Genomic DNA, 19329 nt, shown 5'->3' with positions numbered 1-19329 from the left:
ATCTAAGTCTACAAAAGGTGCTATCTAAGGGGGTAGGGTAAGTGCTACGGGCCATGATGGAGTCTGAACAGGTGGGTTTTCAGACTACTGACGGTAAGATTGGGAGTGAGGCTGCTATTACAGACACAGAGACATATAAACAGTAAGAACAGTGGATCTATGACGTCCCTGGCAGATTATGGAAACAACGATAAGAACAGAATGAACAGGAACGAGCATGCATCTCATATCATTTTCACACATACATTTCGCACGTCCCTCTGCTACATTATAGTGGACAGTCATCATATCATGGGCATCAATATGCTCGTGCAGATAGGGTGTTTCGCCACTGAGTCAAGGAGCTGAGGTCATAAATCGTGCAGGCACTACACCCTGTCTCTCTGCATTTGATGTTTGTGATTACCTTGCTCATTGTAAGTGACTGAGCATCTTCTAAATGTCTAACTTGTGACGTTGTTGTGGCAGTGTTGTTTTTGGCAGCAAATTTAGATTTTAGTTTCAGTCACTTGAGTAGTTTTCATTTAGTTTTAGTCACATTTTAGTCACCCGGAATGTTTTAGTGTTAGTCTAGTCCAGTGTTCAGTCGACTAAAGATTTTTAGTCGACTAAATCTACAGTTGATTTAGTCGACACAAATGCATTTTGGCGGGCCTTGATGCCGTCGTAATGACTGTTTTGACACCTGCTGAAACTAGCCGATCTACAAGCTTGTAGATCGGCTATTTTCAGCATGCACCCGATTGTAAAATTACTTATACTGGATCTCTCTTGTCCACTAGTCCCTTCCTAATATTTTAGTCTAGTTTCTATTTGTTGACGAAATTGTCAGTATATTTAGTCTTAGTTTTAGTCATCATAGCTCAGTTTTTATTTAGTTTCCATTTAGTTTCAGTCAGTGGAAAAAGGTAGTCGACGAACATTTCTTTGTCTTAGTTTTAGTTGACGAAATCAACACTGCGTTGTGGTCCAGTAAATTAACTAGTAAATTATAACTTGTACCTAGATAAAAAGAGAAGGATCCGGGCACTCAAAGTTAAAAACGAGGAGCGCCTCGTCCAACATGTTGGTCGAAACATGTTGGCAGTTGCCTTTTTAACTTAACTAAATAAAGGCGTTCCTCATTTTTTACTTTGAGTGCCCGGACCCTCTCTTTTTATCTATGTCTTGATCCCGTTTTTTGATCCGTGTGAGCAACCTTTTTATCATTATCACGTTTTGCTATCTCCGTCGATCACCTGCGGTTAGTTCCTCTTCTTCTGTAACTTTGTATACCGTTGTGTTTTTCAGAGCTGGCCGGCTTGGTACGCCTGCGTCAGGCGCTCACCCTGGAGCACCACGGAGGAGGAGGACCGGTGGAAAACTCGGCCTCCTCCACCTCCTCCACCTCCTCCTCCACCTCCTCGTCCTCCTCCACCACCTCCGGCTCCTCCACGTCCTCGTCGGGGGGCAAGGAGAACGGGCAGCTCCCCAGGAGGACCCTGAAGGACTTCAACTTCATCAAAGTGCTGGGGAAAGGCAGCTTCGGCAAGGTATAGGGCAGAGGAGAGCGAGAGATTAGTATTATTGTTACTAGCCCTTACCCGTTGTGAAATACTTGCCGCCTGGTGGCCGCGGGGGGGTACTGCGCCCTGTGGCCGCGGGGGGTACTGCGCCCTGGGTGCGTTTTCGCATTTTGTATTCACTAATAAATTCATTATTAATCTATAATTTGTTAAATTGAAAAAAGGGCTTCGTTAAGACCTCCATATTATTATGGTCAATGCATGTGTGAAAAGTGGGAGTGATTGGTGCAGGCAGTGAGGAGCTACGGCAGTGCTTCTGACACACATTCAGACAGACAGACATTTGGTTAATTATAGTATATATATATATATATAGTATATAGTATGATGATATGATGATATGATGATGATTGCAAGTAAGACACGCGAACGCGGGAAGCGAACGCAGCTCGTAAAATTGCGAATTAGAATAAATTACTGATGACGCCATGTTCATGACCAACATTTGTCATGACAATGTGGTCTCACTTCCTTCCTGGACTACAAGTCACACCTCCACGTGCCGCGCTAGCGCTTCCCGCGTTAGCGCGGCACTTGGTGCCGCGCTATGAGCTTGTAGATCTGCTTTTTTTCAATAGCTAAAGTATAACACAATGCTTAAAACACCAAAAGGGGTTCGCGCCCCAAAATGGATTAAGCTACAATAGAACATAATTTTAATCAATCTGTATGCACATCTTCAGGATGGATGGAGGCTGGTGCCGCGCTATGAGCTTGTAGATCTGCTTTTTTTCAATAGCTAAAGTATAACACAATGCTTAAAACACCAAAAGGGGTTCGCGCCCCAAAATGGATTAAGCTACAATAGAACATAATTTTAATCAATCTGTATGCACATCTTCAGGATGGATGGAGGCTGGTCTCCCTGCTCTTCCATTAAGAAATATCTCCCCCGAGCCAAGCGGTCTGTCTTATCTCAGCTGTAGAGACTTCAGCCCTTAGTTCTAATGCTGGCTTGGACGCAAACAGATTGCGGCTTTTTTAAAACCTGTGTTCCTTAAACCGTTTTCAAATGAAAAGTTCCCCAATAACACACGCATAATTATAGAAACACAAACACAGATCGTAACAAAATAAATTAGCTGCACCGTAAGCTGCGTTTATACCCCTCAAATCCTACGTTATTTTTTATTTTTTTTAACCCATTGAGACCTGAGACCAGATTCTACAAAAAAGACTTCCAAATCATGAGAAATCGTCTGAAAAACGTATCAGTGGACTGAGTGGAGCACTGGTGCTCAAACCTTTTCGGGTACAGGCTTTTAGTTTAGACATGCTATTGGTCCGACAACCCACCTCAAACCCTATTGGTCCGACTGTCATTAGACCGACAACCCACCTCAAACCCTATTGGTCCGACTGTCATTAGACCGACAACCCACCTCAAACCCTATTGGTCCGACTGTCATTAGACCGACAACCGATCTCAAACCCTATTGGTCCGACTGTCATTAGACCGACAACCCACCTCAAACCCTATTGGTCCGACTGTCATTAGACCGACAACCCACCTCAAACCCTATTGGTCCGACTGTCATTAGACCGACAACCCACCTCAAACCCTATTGGTCCGACTGTCATTAGACCGACAACCCACCTCAAACCCTATTGGTCCGACTGGCATTAGACCGACAACCCACCTCAAACCCTATTGGTCCGACTGTCATTAGACCGACAACAACCCACCTCAAACCCTAACCTAAGCCCAGACTCTTCTTCAACAAAGATGGCAAAAGCAAACATTCTTTGTTCTGTACTTATACATACAATAGTATGGTACAAAACACTGAAGTCCTTCAACCAGAAACCTAACCGGCTCGTACCTCAGACATTGGAGAAAAGTCTACAATAGATTGTTGTTATATAATGTATATATAAAAAATATTATAGGGGCATTAAAAAGGAGCCCAGACTCTTCTTCAACAAAGATGGCGAAAGCAAACATTCTTTGTTCTGATATACATACAATAGTATGGTACAAAACACTGAAGTCCTTCAACCAGAAACCTAACCGCGAGCACGGTTGCAGCGCATGTTCGACCGCATGTCCGACCGTTGTTTCCGCATGTCGGTTCGTTGCGTTCACTGTGAAAGAATATATATTCAAAGATTTGCGCCACAATTATCACGATTTTTCCAAAAATAGCAGATCTACAAGCTTGTAAGCGTGGCAATCGGTGCCGCGCTATGAGCTGGGTGGGGGTTTGGATGGGTTAATTAAAACCGGGGGGAAAATTGGCTCCGGTCGGGTTTATCTTTCATCTCCCGTGTTTTCGGAAATCGAACTCGCACGTTTATAACACGCAGCTGCTGTCACCGTCGCTCTCGCGTAGACACACGTTGCGAGCGAGAGTCTCACCAGATGGCAGACAAACGACGTGGTCCTGCGTGGCCGGCAGTGGATCCCGTGCCAGGAAGAGGCAGAGAGAACAGTTGGACGGAGAACAACTTGTGAAGTAGAATAAACAGAGGAGTGCACTTCAGAAGTTGGCCGGGAGCTTCGGGAGTGGGCTGTGGGGGGTTTGAAGAAAGACAGACGCGGCGGATCTTGCATTGTTTGTGTGGTTCGTTGTGGTGTGGTTGTGAGTGGGTTTCGGCTTCACGGAATTGTGATTGTTGTTCTAATAATCAAAAAGTTTCTAACGAGCCTTAAAAACATTTAAAAAAGAAACGTAGCATCCTTATTTCTTATTACTGTCTCTGGCCATGTCATAATAATAGGCAAACATTCGCCTGTTGAATAGCCGATCGATCTACAACTTGACTTACTTGACTTAAGCCCTTTGCTCCTCTAGGGTGCATAGGCCGTTGACAAATGTCCTCCATTTCACTCGGCTTTTTGCCGTCCTTTCGAGTTCTCCCCAGTTGAGCCCACTCACCTGCCATTTCTGCCTCGATGCTTCTTCTCCAGCTGTTCCTGGGGCGACCTCGTTTCCTTTTTCCTTGGGGGTTCCATTTCAGGGCTTGTCTGGTGATGTTTGTCGCAGGTTTTCTGAGGGTGTGGCCAATCCAACTCCACTTTCTTTTTCGGATCTGTAGGTCAATGGGATCCTGGCTTGTTCTTTTCCACAGGTCCATTGATCGATCGATCTACAAGCTGCGTAGTAATGTGTAATGTGGCGCTCTGTGAGCTTGTAGAACGACTATTTTTCGACGGAGATATTTGGTGTAGAAGTAAAGTATATTGGGTTTAATTGTTTAAGGCTTAAGCCCTCTATACTGTACTGTAGCCTACTTTGTCTATCGATAGTAAACGATCTTTCTCAGCATAGTTTGAGAAACTATGGGCAGTCCCCCACAGAATAACTCTTCCTACTTCCAGGCCGCTTCCCTACTTCCTTCACAGGTGTTACCGATGATACTAATTAAGGCTCTGCTCCATTTAATGTGCAGTGGTTCAATTCCAAGGACCCCCATAACTCTGAGAGTGTACAAATGGAACCACATGGACACTTATGGGGTCCATTTGGAAAATGTACACTCTCCGAGTTACACACCCGTACGGTACAGGGCTATTTGGAACCTACTCAAGGACTATTATATATTGTCAATGACTTGCATGAGAGAGGGAAAGGTGGTGGAGTTAGTTGCTTTAGCAAACAGTTTGAGGGTCCAATGGAGTTGAGGGGTTTTGTCCAAAGCATTTTTTTTACTACTTTCCATTGGTTCAATATTTTCGAAACAACACACAGACGTAAAGGGTGTTCAATAACACTGATTTACCCCCTCAAAAATGGAGTTAGAAGGTTTCCTCCCGACAACAACGATATGATATCTCTGAAAAGGCATATTGTGGAGACATCACGATACGATATTTATCACCATATCACCCACCCCTTAAACTGGAACTCACCTATGCTTTTTATGGCATAGGCAGCTCCGCCGGGAGAAACTAGACACAGCTGCTGGACATGAGACTAATTAATTACAGTGACAGAGAGAGAGAGAGAGAGAGAGAGAGGAGTGTACAGTGCGTCAATTTAACAAAGGTGCAGACGATCAGAAATCAGCAGAGAGTGAGCGACGTTTGCGCTACTCTATGCCGAATTGAAATGGACTTTTTCTCCCTGTAAATAAAAACTTCTGGGTTTTCCGAGGCTACCCACCCCGGGGCCCAAGTTCTTTCCAAAATGGCGCGTGTGGTGTGTGCATAAATTATTTGAAATGTCACGAGAGGATACTCCCTTGAGTTGCAGCAACTCGTTTTCAAGGGGGTCCTCAGGGCACAACATACAACAAAACAATACAGCAACAAACAATAATGACATACACAAAGGCTCTTCCCCCATCACAAACCCAAAGATGTCCTCTCATCTTGAGACTACCTGTTCATGTTTTCACTAATCATCACTATAACAGATCCATGATGCAATGATCCATGTGTTATGTCTACGTTATGTCCATGTTATGTGAAATGTTGTTTTGTTTTTTGTTTTTCCTGTTTGTTTTTTGTTTATCTATGAATTGTATTGTTTTGTCTTGTCTTGTTTTTGTCTGGTTGAATTGTCTGTAAAAAGTGTCTTTATGTATGAAGTGTACTTGGTGAATCGCGGACCCCCTTGAAAACGAGATGATTCATCTCAAGGGATTGTTCCTAATAAAGAAATTTCAGAAACCCACCACAAACCCACTACAATCAGTATACTCGTAAACCCAAAGTTTCATTGAAAAAATCAAATCAAATCAAATCAAATATACAACATTAATGCAAGAAATGAGTCATTCAATGCAAATAAACAAGTATAGTGCCAATAGGATAGTCTCAGGACAACACAAAAGAGCAATCAAAAACAAGAACAGCTAGATATAAGACGAACTAATAATGCTCCTCTCCTCCCGTCCAACCAGGTGATGCTGGCGGAGCTGAAGGGCACGGAGGAGGTGTACGCGGTCAAGGTGCTGAAGAAGGACGTCATCCTGCAGGACGACGACGTGGACTGTACGCTGACGGAGAAACGCATCCTGGCGCTGGCGCGGAAACACCCCTACCTCACCCAGCTGTACTGCTGCTTCCAGACGAGGGTATAATGAACACACACACACACTGAAACACCCCTACCTCACCCAGCTGTACTGCTGCTTCCAGACGAGGGTATATGAACACACACACACACGGAAACACCCCTACCTCACCCAGCTGTACTGCTGCTTCCAGACGAGGGTATAATGAACACACTGAAACACCCCTACCTCACCCAGCTGTACTGCTGCTTCCAGATGAGGGTATATGAACACACGCACGCACGCACGCACGCACGCACGCACGCACGCACGCACGCACGCGCACACACACACACACACACACACACACACACACGTCGCACACACGTCGCACAAACACACACACAGACTATTTAACGCTATTTTCGGCAAAGAGATTTATTGGTGCTTAGGAAAAAATGGATGGAGTGGTTGAAGGCCTTTTGCGCGCTAAAGTCTGTATTTTATTCTCTCTCTCAAGTACGGGCATGGGCGTGGTGTGCAAAGGCATCACTGTGTGTTCCTGTTATATTGCATACCGTACCGTTGTCTTGCTCTAACCCATTTTGGGCGGGAACCCCTTTTGGTGTTTTAACTAAGCATTATGTTATACTTTAGCTATTGAAAAATAGCAGATCTACAAGCTCATAGCGCGCCACCGAGTGGCGCGCTATGAACTTGTAGGCCTGCTATTTTTGAAAAATGGTAAAAATGCGGCACAAATCTTTGAATATATATTCTTTCAGAGCGAACGTTTTTTTTTTATTTCGACGTCAGGCCTAAATGGGCTAAAAAGGAAACATTCAGCTTTACTTGCTTGAGCCACCAGGGTGCTCCATTGTGTTTTCCAACATTTACCACCTGCTGCTCTACTAAACACTAGTAACATGGTACAGTATGTACAGTATGTCACTGAGAATTGCTTTGAGGAAAAGCAAGATTCATGAATAATAATAACTTTATTTATATAGCACTTTTGAACCCATTTAGACCTGAGGGCGATTCTAAAAAAATCTTGACAGTTTTCTGAAATACCTCATGTTTCTATATCAGTGGTGCTCAATATTTCATGTCAAGGACCCCCAAAAATGATATGTAATTGGCCCGCCGACCCCCATCTGAAAATATGTTGTTCCAGGGACCCTCCCCCAGAAGCAAAGATTTGAGTTAAAAAAACAAAAAAACGAAAGATTATATTCCAAATTTCTGAAAGAATATATATTCAAAGATTTGCGGCACATTTTCACGATCTTTCAAAAATAGCGGATCTACAAGCTCGTAGCGTGGCACTCGGTGCCGCGCTATGAGCTTGTATATCTGCTATTTTTCAATAGCTAAACTATAACACAATGCTTAAAACACCAAAATGGGTCCCGCCCAGAATGGGTTAAAAGATGCGTTACAAAGTGTCCGAACAACAGATAAAATTACACCATAGCATCATAACAGCGTAAAATATACAAGTTAAGGTCAAATAAAGCAAAGTCTATTACGTAATGAACAAAAGCACAAAACATTTTAGTGGTGACGAGGAATAAAACACATCAGAATAAACTAAAAAAGAAGCAGACCAAAGGACCTTTGGTGCAGATATCAAATAAACAGATACAAACATACGCAACACAGTTATGTCAAAATGAGGAGGCTCTCTCTCAGGCTTTCCTGAACAGATGTGTTTTCAGACATGTTTTTGAAAGATGACAGAGAATTGGCTTTTCTGATTGCCTGGAGGTAGGGCGTTCCACCGCTTTGGGCACTTGTGTGGTTGTTTTTGGGGGAGTTTTTGCACCCGTGTGGTAGGGCATTCACTTCTAGTCATTTTTACTAGTTGACTAGTTGCCTAGTTTTTTTTTCTTTTTTGGAAATAAATATTTGTACATTTAAAAACTGTGTACATTGGTGACTATAACTATAATCTACCTAATCTTGAGGCCTACAAAATCGGGAAAAGAATAAAATAAATAAACTTTTTTTTCCTTTTCTTATCAACTAGTCAACTAGTACCAGCAAGGTTGACTAGTGGATTTACTAGTCGACTAGTAGTAAACTAGTCGACTAGTTGCTTAATGCCCTACCGTGTGGTAATGATCCCTAAATATTCGGCTATGTCTCCTCGGAAACGGGAATTGTCAGCCGCAGTTTATCGATCGGCTTTGAAAGGCTGACGTATGAAAGACTGAATGGATAAAGATCTACCCCACATGGCGGTGCATTGTTTCCGTTATAGGACCACATTGTAAATGGAAACAGGACTGTTTGTGTTATCCCTTTATCCTTAATACTTTCAGCGCCGTTGCCGAAGACCTTTGTCAATTGCGCTTTTATAGTGCATTAATTTGGTCAAGCTATAATGCTACTTACGTTAGCATCGGGTAGCTAGCTGTTGTCGTCACAAGACTCGCCCATCTTAGATCATCGGCACCATAAGAATCCATTCTATCCCTTTCTTTCAATCGCCTGTATCTCCTATTCCTTGTCCCAGATGGCATTTTTGGTCAAAACAACGTTTCTTTGACGGCACAGAGCTGACGATCTGGAGCTCTCCAGAGCTCCGGTCTGGATTCACAATGTAAACAAGGCCTGCCCAGCTCTGTGTAAATTCCTAACTTGTGACTACTGCTAGTGGAGCGGAAATGGCGGCTTTTCAAAATAAGAGCTCAAATTAAAAGAATGCTGGCGTGAATTTGATCCTAATTTTTCAATAAATGATAGCACTGAAAGGGTTAAGCATTATGTTATACTTTAGCTATTGAAAAATAGCAGATCTACAAGCGCACTGCGTGCCGCGCTACGAGCTTGTAGATCTGCTATTTTTGAAAAAATCGTGACAATGTGGCGCAAATCTTTCAAATATATTCTTTCACAGCAAACGTTTTTAACTCATATCTTTGCTTCTGGGGGGGGGGGGGGGGGGTACCTGGAAGAACATATTTTCAGATGGGTGGTCGGCCACCAAATACAGATAATTCTGTGGGTTATTAACAAGAATATATTTTGAGAACCACTGACATAGAAACATGGGTTTTAGAAGATTTATTTTTAGAATCCTCAGTCCTAAATGGGTATTAATAGCGACGGCTACGGGAGTCTGCTCCGGCAACCGGAAATGGATCAGTGCTCGATACATAAACCTGCTCTCCGTCGCAGCCCTTTCTACTACAGCAGAAGCTACACTTACACGTAGTGTCTACAACGCCTTGTCATAACCATGTTTATTGAAATTATAGCTGTCATACATTTACACCGATTGCTCCATCACCTCTCTTATGCTGTGTAATGTGTTGGCATGCTCTGAATGAAGAAATAACACTAATACCATATGTCATATTAACCATGTTTATTAAAACGGTTTTAGAATAACACAGATTGCTCCAGCACCTTCCTCTTTCCACTGCTGATCATGTCCAGCGCATGTAAGAATGAAGCAATATCGGCAAGTTAGCTGACGCACGACGGGGTGTTTTAAAAAAAAGTATTTATGTTTGACACATGCTGCATAGACACGTCACCATGGTAACTAATGTCGCCGTCGCCGACGGCTGTTTGCTTAACGATTTTGACAGCTACGGCGACGGTGTCATAGCCGCCGTACTTCCGCCTAGCGGAGCCGTACTGAAAACCGTCGTTGCTTAAAGTCCCTATTGTCTACCCACTGTACCTCGTGTCGTCAATCAATCAATCAATCAATCAATCAATCATCTCTGTCCAGGACCGTCTGTTCTTCGTGATGGAGTACGTGAACGGAGGAGACCTGATGTTCCAGATCCAGCGCTCCAGGAAGTTCGACGAGACACGCTCGCGCTTCTACGCCGCCGAGGTCACCTCGGCGCTCATGTTCCTGCATCGCAACGGGGTCATCTACAGGTACCCAACAAAATAACACCATAAGACACACAACGGGGTCGTCTACAGGTACCCAACAAAATAACACCATAAGACACACAACGGGGTCGTCTACAGGTACCCCCAAAATAACACCATAAGACACACAATGGGTTCATCTACAGGTACCCCCAAAATAACACCATAAGACACACAATGGGTTCATCTACAGGTACCCCCCAAAATAACACCATAAGACACACAACGGGGTCATCTACAGATACCCCCCAAAATAACACCATAAGACACACAACGGGGTCATCTACAGGTACCCAACAAAATAACACCATAAGACACACAACGGGGTCGTCTACAGGTACCCCCCAAAATAACACCATAAGACACACAATGGGTTCATCTACAGGTACCCCCAAAATAACACCATAAGACACACAATGGGTTCATCTACAGGTACCCCCCAAAATAACACCATAAGACACACAACGGGGTCATCTACAGATACCCCCCAAAATAACACCATAAGACACACAACGGGGTCATCTACAGATACCCCCCAAAATAACACCATAAGACACACAACGGGGTCATCTACAGGTACCCAACAAAATAACACCATAAGACACACAACGGGGTCGTCTACAGGTACCCAACAAAATAACACCATAAGACACACAACGGGGTCATCTACAGGTACCCCCAAAATAACACCATAAGACACACAATGGGTTCATCTACAGGTACCCCCCAAAATAACACCATAAGACACACAACGGGTTCATCTACAGGTACCCCCCAAAATAACACCATAAGACACACAACGGGGTCATCTACAGGTACCCAACAAAATAACACCATAAGACACACAATGGGTTCATCTACAGGTACCCCCAAAATAACACCATAAGACACACAATGGGTTCATCTACAGGTACCCCCCAAAATAACACCATAAGACACACAATGGGTTCATCTACAGGTACCCCCCAAAATAACACCATAAGACACACAACGGGGTCATCTACAGATACCCCCCAAAATAACACCATAAGACACACAACGGGGTCATCTACAGATACCCCCCAAAATAACACCATAAGACACACAACGGGGTCATCTACAGATACCCCCCAAAATAACACCATAAGACACACAACGGGGTCATCTACAGATACCCCCCAAAATAACACCATAAGACACACAACGGGGTCATCTACAGGTACCCAACAAAATAACACCATAAGACACACAACGGGGTCGTCTACAGGTACCCCCAAAATAACACCATAAGACACACAACGGGGTCATCTACAGATACCCCCCAAAATAACACCATAAGACACACAACGGGGTCGTCTACAGGTACCCCCCAAAATAACACCATAAGACACACAATGGGTTCATCTACAGGTACCCCCAAAATAACACCATAAGACACACAACGGGGTCATCTACAGATACCCCCCAAAATAACACCATAAGACACTCAACGGGGTCGTCTACAGGTACCCCCCCAAAATAACACCATAAGACACTCAACGGGGTCGTCTACAGGTACCCAACAAAATAACACCATAAGACACTCAACGGGGTCGTCTACAGGTACCCAACAAAATAACACCATAAGACACACAACGGGGTCGTCTACAGGTACCCAACAAAATAACACCATAAGACACACAACGGGGTCGTCTACAGGTACCCCCCAAAATAACACCATAAGACACACAACGGGTTCATCTACAGGTACCCAAAATAACACCATAAGACACACAACGGGGTCGTCTACAGGTACCCCCCAAAATAACACCATAAGACACACAACGGGGTCATCTACAGGTACCCAAAATAACACCATAAGACACACAACGGGGTCGTCTACAGGTACCCAACAAAATAACACCATAAGACACACAACGGGGTCGTCTACAGGTACCCAACAAAATAACACCATAAGACACACAACGGGGTCGTCTACAGGTACCCCCCAAAATAACACCATAAGACACACAACGGGGTCATCTACAGATACCCCCCAAAATAACACCATAAGACACTCAACGGGGTCGTCTACAGGTACCCCCCAAAATAACACCATAAGACACACAACGGGGTCATCTACAGGTACCCAACAAAATAACACCATAAGACACACAACGGGGTCATCTACAGGTACCCAACAAAATAACACCATAAGACACACAACGGGTTCATCTACAGGTACCCAACAAAATAACACCATAAGACACTCAACGGGGTCGTCTACAGGTACCCCCAAAATAACACCATAAGACACACAACGGGGTCGTCTACAGGTACCCCCAAAATAACACCATAAGACACACAACGGGGTCGTCTACAGGTACCCCCAAAATAACACCATAAGACACACAACGGGGTCGTCTACAGGTACCCAACAAAATAACACCATAAGACACACAACGGGGTCATCTACAGGTACCCAACAAAATAACACCATAAGACACACAACGGGGTCGTCTACACTACAGGTACCCAACAAAATAACACCATAAGACACACAACAGGTTCATCTACAGGTACCCAACAAAATAACACCATAAGACACACAACGGGGTCGTCTACAGGTACCCCCCCAAAATAACACCATAAGACACACAACGGGGTCATCTACAGGTACCCCCCCAAAATAACACCATAAGACACACAACAGGGTCGTCTACAAGTACCCCCCAAAATAACACCATAAGACACACAACGGGGTCGTCTACAGGTACCCCCCAAAATAACACCATAAGACACACAACGGGGTCGTCTACAGGTACCCAACAAAATAACACCATAAGACACACAACGGGGTCGTCTACAGGTACCCCCAAAATAACACCATAAGACACACAACAGGGTCGTCTACAGGTACCCAACCAAATAACACCATAAGACACACAACGGGTTCATCTACAGGTACCCAACAAAATAACACCATAAGACACACAACGGGGTTATCTACAGGTGCCCCCCCAAAATAACACCATAAGACACACAACGGGGTCGTCTACAGGTACCCAACAAAATAACACCATAAGACACACAACGGGGTCGTCTACAGGTACCCCCAAAATAACACCATAAGACACACAACGGGGTCATCTACAGGTACCCCCAAAATAACACCATAAGACACACAACGGGGTCATCTACAGGTTCCCCCCCAAATAACACCATAAGACACTCAACAGGGTCGTCTACAGGTACCCCCCGAAATAACACCATAAGACACACAACGGGGTCATCTACAGGTACCCCCCAAAATAACACCATAAGACACACAACGGGGTCGTCTACAGGTACCCAACAAAATAACACAATAAGACACACAACGAGGTCATCTACAGGTACCCAACAAAATAACACCATAAGACACACAACGAGGTCATCTACAGGTACCCAACAAAATAACACCATAAGACACACAACCGGGTCATCTACAGGTACCCCCCAAAATAACACCATAAGACACACAACGGGTTCATCTACAGGTACCCCCAAAATAACACCATAAGACACACAACGGGGTCGTCTACAGGTACCCAACAAAATAACACCATAAGACACACAACGAGGTCATCTACAGGTACCCAACAAAATAACACCATAAGACACACAACCGGGTCATCTACAGGTACCCCCCAAAATAACACCATAAGACACACAACGGGTTCATCTACAGGTACCCCCAAAATAACACCATAAGACACTCAACGGGGTCGTCTACAGGTACCCAACAAAATAACACCATAAGACACACAACGGGGTCGTCTACAGGTACCCAACAAAATAACACCATAAGACACACAACCGGGTCATCTACAGGTACCCAACAAAATAACACCATAAGACACTCAACAGGGTCGTCTACTGGTACCCAACAAAATAACACCATACAACAAACACTGACCTGTTAGCTAGCACCGCAGTGTTGATTTTGTCGACTAAAACTAAGACTAAAACTAATGTCCGTCGACTACCTTTTTTCCACTGACGAAAACTAAACGGAAACTAAATGAAAACTAAGCCTATGATGACTAAAACTATAAGACTAAATATACTGACAATTTCGTCAACAAATACAAACTAGACTAAAATGTTAGGAAGGGACTAGTGGACAAGAGATCCAGTATAAGTCATTTTACACTTGGTTGCATGCTGAAATAGCCGATCTACAAGCTCACAACGTGTCGCACTGCGAAGCTTGTAGATCAATGGATCAATAGATCAATGTAAAAACAGTCATTACGGCGGCTTCAAGGCCCGCCAAAACACATTTTAGTCGACTCAATCACCTCTCTCTCTCTCTCTCTCTCTCTCTCTCTCTCTCTCTCTCTCCACCCCCGCAGGGATCTGAAGCTGGACAACATCCTGCTGGACGCAGAGGGTCACTGCAAGCTAGCCGACTTTGGCATGTGCAAGGAGGGCATCACCAGCGGCGTCACCACCACCACCTTCTGCGGTACACCCGACTACATCGCCCCTGAGGTGAGGCCCCGCCCAGTCACTGCACTCTCACACTGCATGTCACTCACAGCGACTACTTATTAAGTATTTACGAATGCATGTGGACTACTAAAGGTGATGCCCGTTGGGAACCCATTGTACCTGCAGGAACCCTTGATAACGTCTCTGATATCAAGGAGGCACAGGCAGGCACGCACGCAGGCGGGCGGGCGGGCAGGTAGGCGGGTGGGTGGGCGGGCGGATGGGCGGGCGGGTGGGCGGGCGCGCAGGCAGGCGACAGACAGACAGACAGACAGACAGACAGACAGACAGACAGACAGACAGACACGGATGTCAGTATATGGACATTAAAGGGACAGAGACAGACAAGCGCTGATACAACCGACTTCCCATTAGCCCATTGAGACGTGTGGCCGTTTCTATACAAAATGTCTTCTAAATCAGTGGTTCTTAGTCCATGAGCCAGAGCTCCAAAATTGGTGGGAAAAACTAGACCAATATTAAATTGTTTATAGGATCAATAGAAGTAAATTAATACATGATAACCCTTCCACAGTAGTAGCTTTTTCATATTTTCGATTATTTTGCATATTTTCCTACATAATGACTCATTTGCATATTTAAAAATGTAAAATTTGTAATACAATAAATCATTGTACTCAACTTTGGAAGTTTCATGGTGATAACAATCTAATATAGGCATGGTTTTGCACACTCAATTCATAATTAACGTTCCAATTTTGGAACTCTGGCTCATGGACTAAAAACCAAAAAGAACTGAACCGGTTCCCATTGGGAACCAACCGGTGGAAAAGGGGCCAAAGTGATGGCGGTGACCTTGTATATCTGCTACTTTTTGAATAGCCAACATATACATGGATAAAGCCGGGGTGTTAAAATGATGGCCGAGCTGCGAGCTTTCAACACCAAAATCCAAAATGACACGGATGCTTTCCCGGTTTTATCCCATTTTGGGCGGGAACCCCTTTTGGTGTTTTAAGCATTATGTTGTAATTTAGCTATTGAAAAATAGCAGATCTACAAGTTCGTAGCGCGGCAACGAGAGCCGCGCTCAAAAACCTTTTTTGAGTGGGGAACATAGAACCTCTTTTTGGTTGAGCGGGGAACATATAACCTTTTTTGGGGGGCCGGGTGAGTGGGGAACATAGAACCTGGGGAACATAGAACCTGGGGAACATAGGAATGACCCCGTTTTTTGTTTGTTGTGGTTCTTCAGATCCTACAGGAGCTGGAGTACGGCGCGTCGGTGGACTGGTGGGCCCTCGGTGTGCTCATGTACGAGATGATGGCGGGCCAGCCGCCGTTCGAGGCGGACAACGAGGACGACCTGTTCGAGTCCATCCTGCACGACGACGTCCTCTACCCCGTGTGGCTGAGCAAGGAGGCCGTGTCCATCCTGAGGGCGGTACGTATACACGACCTGTACTGTCTCCATCGTTCCTTAAACCAATTCACTTTAACCCATTTTGGGGCGGAAAATGTTTTAAAGCATTATGTTATACTTCAGCTATAAAATAGCAGATCTACAAGGTCTGCTATTTTTTAAAAACGGTGAAAATGTGCCTCAAATCTTTGAATGTATATTAGTGAGTGTAACATTTTAACTCAAATCTTTGCTTCTGGGGAGGTCCCTGGAACAACATATTTTCAGATGGGGGGGGGGGCAGAGGCCAATGACATTTACAACATACGTTTTTGGGGTCCTTGACATGAAATATTGAGCACCACTGATACAGAAACATCAGGATTTTGAAGAATTTTTTTTATTTCGACGTCAGGCCTAAATGGGTTAAAGGTGTAGTGAAATGAAGACCATCTCCGTGGTGTGTTTTTATATCAAAAGTCCATAAAACATTTTTTTTATTACTTCCTGAAAACGAAAACGTGCTGCGTGATGACGTGTCGAGGCCAACATCGATAAAAGCCAATAAAAATTAAGCTCACCCGTATCCTCTCCATATGTGCGCATCCGTGCAGCACAGCTGCTATTGATTACAGAAATCCTCCGTTTTTATTCCCATTCCAGATAACATCCAGACAGTGTATTACTCGGTTTCAACTTAATCATCACGCTAAAATATGTATCTGAAAACATTATAGGGTAGAAATAAGCCACATAACAGTAAACTGGTACAGTTGGCCGTCTATTTGATTTGTAAACAAACACACACCACGCTGCTGCGTATAGCATAGCAACATTCCCTAGCTACCGTCCCATCGCCTGAAGGGATGCGACGCTCTGATTGGTTCAGAAACTTCAGACCGGTGTTTCAACTTGAAACCGTTTGAAACTTCATAATAAAATGTCCACCATTTCCGTTTCATTACACCTTTAATGTCCATCCTGAGGACGGTACGTACAACTCCATTGTTCCTTACACGATTCACTTTATTTTATTATTATTATTATTATTTTTGGCTTTCGCCTTTATTTTATATTTTTTATGGAGGGACAGAAAGTAGGCTGACAGGAAATAGGGAGAGAGATGGGGGGGGGGGGGGGGGGGGGGGGTGACATGCAGTAAAGGCCGTCGGGATCAGGAGTCGAACCCGCGGCACACTGCCAGACTGGATTACCAGCTAAGGTGCCTGGACCGCTGAGCCACGGCCCAGGCCGCACCATTCACTTTAATGTACATGCTGAGGACGGTATATGTACAACCTGCCTTACACCATTCTCTTCAAGAGTTTAAGGGACCATCCTTGCTCCAGGAAATGTCAATGTTCCAATCGCAATTACCGTAAAATCTGAAATGACCTCCAAACATCGGCGATCTGTTCAAGTGCAGACGAAGCCCTATAGCAACCGTGCCTAGCAACCGGAGCGCTTCCAAAAATAGAAAGTAGCGAGGCATTCTTATTTATTTTTATATCGATATTAAACGCCTTCGGACAAGTATACTCGTCTAGAGCACCTCACGTATTTATTTAATTGGACGAGTATATACCAGTCCTTAGCATCAAAAGTGTTAACCTGTAAGTGTGTCATGAAGAATGGTCAACATATCGAAATGTTTCCATTTTTTTTTAAAGATTCAAAAAACATCAAAATGAACTGATCTACAAGCATTTAGATATACAAATCTAATATAATAATCTATTTGGACAGTTTTCACAGTTTAACATATATTGGGTTTAGAGGGTTAACCCATTTAGGCCTGACAGTTTTCTGAAATACCTCATGTTTCTATATCAGTGGTGCTCAATAGTTCATGTCAAGGACCCCAAAAATGATATGTAATTGGCCACCGACCCCCCATCTGAAAATATGTTATTCCAGGAACCCCTCAGAAGCAAAGATTTGAGTTAAAAATGTTCACTCTGTGCCGCGCTTTGAGCTTGTAGATCTGCTATTTTTCAATAGCTAAAGTATAACATAATGCTTAAAACACCAAAAGGGGGTTCCCGTCCAAAATAGATTAAGGAAATGGTCACAGTGTTTCACGGGACGGAATAATGACACGGAATTGGATGCTCATCGATTCCAACATTTGCTTGGAAAGTGACGAGTTTCCCTTTTCACCTCCCCTGGCATTTTATGTTGAGCAAGTGACTGGCCCCGGGAGTGAAGAGTGGAGAGTTTGCAGAGGAACTATTTAGTTTTAACAACATTTAACAAACTCATTCATCGCCACCAGGGGGCGCCAAAAGGCCCAGACCGCCACCATATATATTTTATTTTATATATTTTTATTTTTTTCAAAAAAAAAAGTCTAAAAAAAAAAACTGTTTTTTTTACCATGTTATAAAACACGAAAAACACGTCCTTGGCGCTCCAGGACATCATGAAAAAGAAGTTAAATAAGTCCTTGGCGACCATTGAGTTAAACTTTTGGATTCCGAGTGTGAGTTTTGACCTGCGTGCTTTTATTCCTCTTGTGTTTCGTACCACCTGCTACAGTGCTCTCTACTGTTAGCTCGATGGCGCTCTTCACACAGCCCCTCTGACACCGCGGTTTGTCACATAATACTCGCTTTGCTTGTTTATCACGACCCCTGAAACGGATTAGCGCGTTTAATCCCCGCCGCGCCAGAACCGATTTGGCAGACGTTGCCGTGCCCCGTGTGTGCGCTTCTGTTTACCCCATTGTTGTGTTGATTTCGTCGACTAAAAACTATAAGACGAAAAATAATGTTCGTCGACTACCTTTTTTCACTGAGGAAAACTAAATGGAAACTAAATGAAAACTATAAGCTATGATGACTAAAACTATAAACTATAAACTATAAAAAAGACTAAATATATTGACAATTTCGTCAACAGATAAAAACTAGTGGACTAGTGGACAAGATATTCGGTATAAGTCATTTTACACTTGGTTGCATGCTGAAAATAGCAGACCTACAAGCTCACAACGCGTCGCAGCGCGACAAGCTACGAGCTTGTAGGTCTGCTATTTTTGAAAAATCGTGAAAATGAGGCACAAAT

The 19329-nt window shown here is 43.9% G+C and overlaps 1 protein-coding gene across 1 annotated transcript in view; it reads left to right on the top strand.

The window, feature by feature from the left end:
- The window catches only part of prkcea (protein kinase C, epsilon a), a 69738-nt gene that overhangs the window by 48491 nt on the left and 1918 nt on the right, over positions 1–19329 (top strand). The window contains exons 9-13 of the mRNA XM_079492697.1: positions 1291–1532; positions 6414–6587; positions 10255–10409; positions 14762–14900; positions 16117–16305. Of these exons, the coding sequence (XP_079348823.1) occupies positions 1291–1532; positions 6414–6587; positions 10255–10409; positions 14762–14900; positions 16117–16305 (899 nt within the window). The remainder of the gene's footprint in view (positions 1–1290; positions 1533–6413; positions 6588–10254; positions 10410–14761; positions 14901–16116; positions 16306–19329) is intronic.

The sequence above is a fragment of the Electrona antarctica genome (genome assembly GCF_951216825.1).
Source record: "Electrona antarctica genome assembly, chromosome: 22".
NCBI lineage: Eukaryota > Metazoa > Chordata > Actinopteri > Myctophiformes > Myctophidae > Electrona > Electrona antarctica.
Note: the sequence above shows the minus strand (reverse complement) of the source record. Positions and strands in the feature narration are given on the sequence as shown.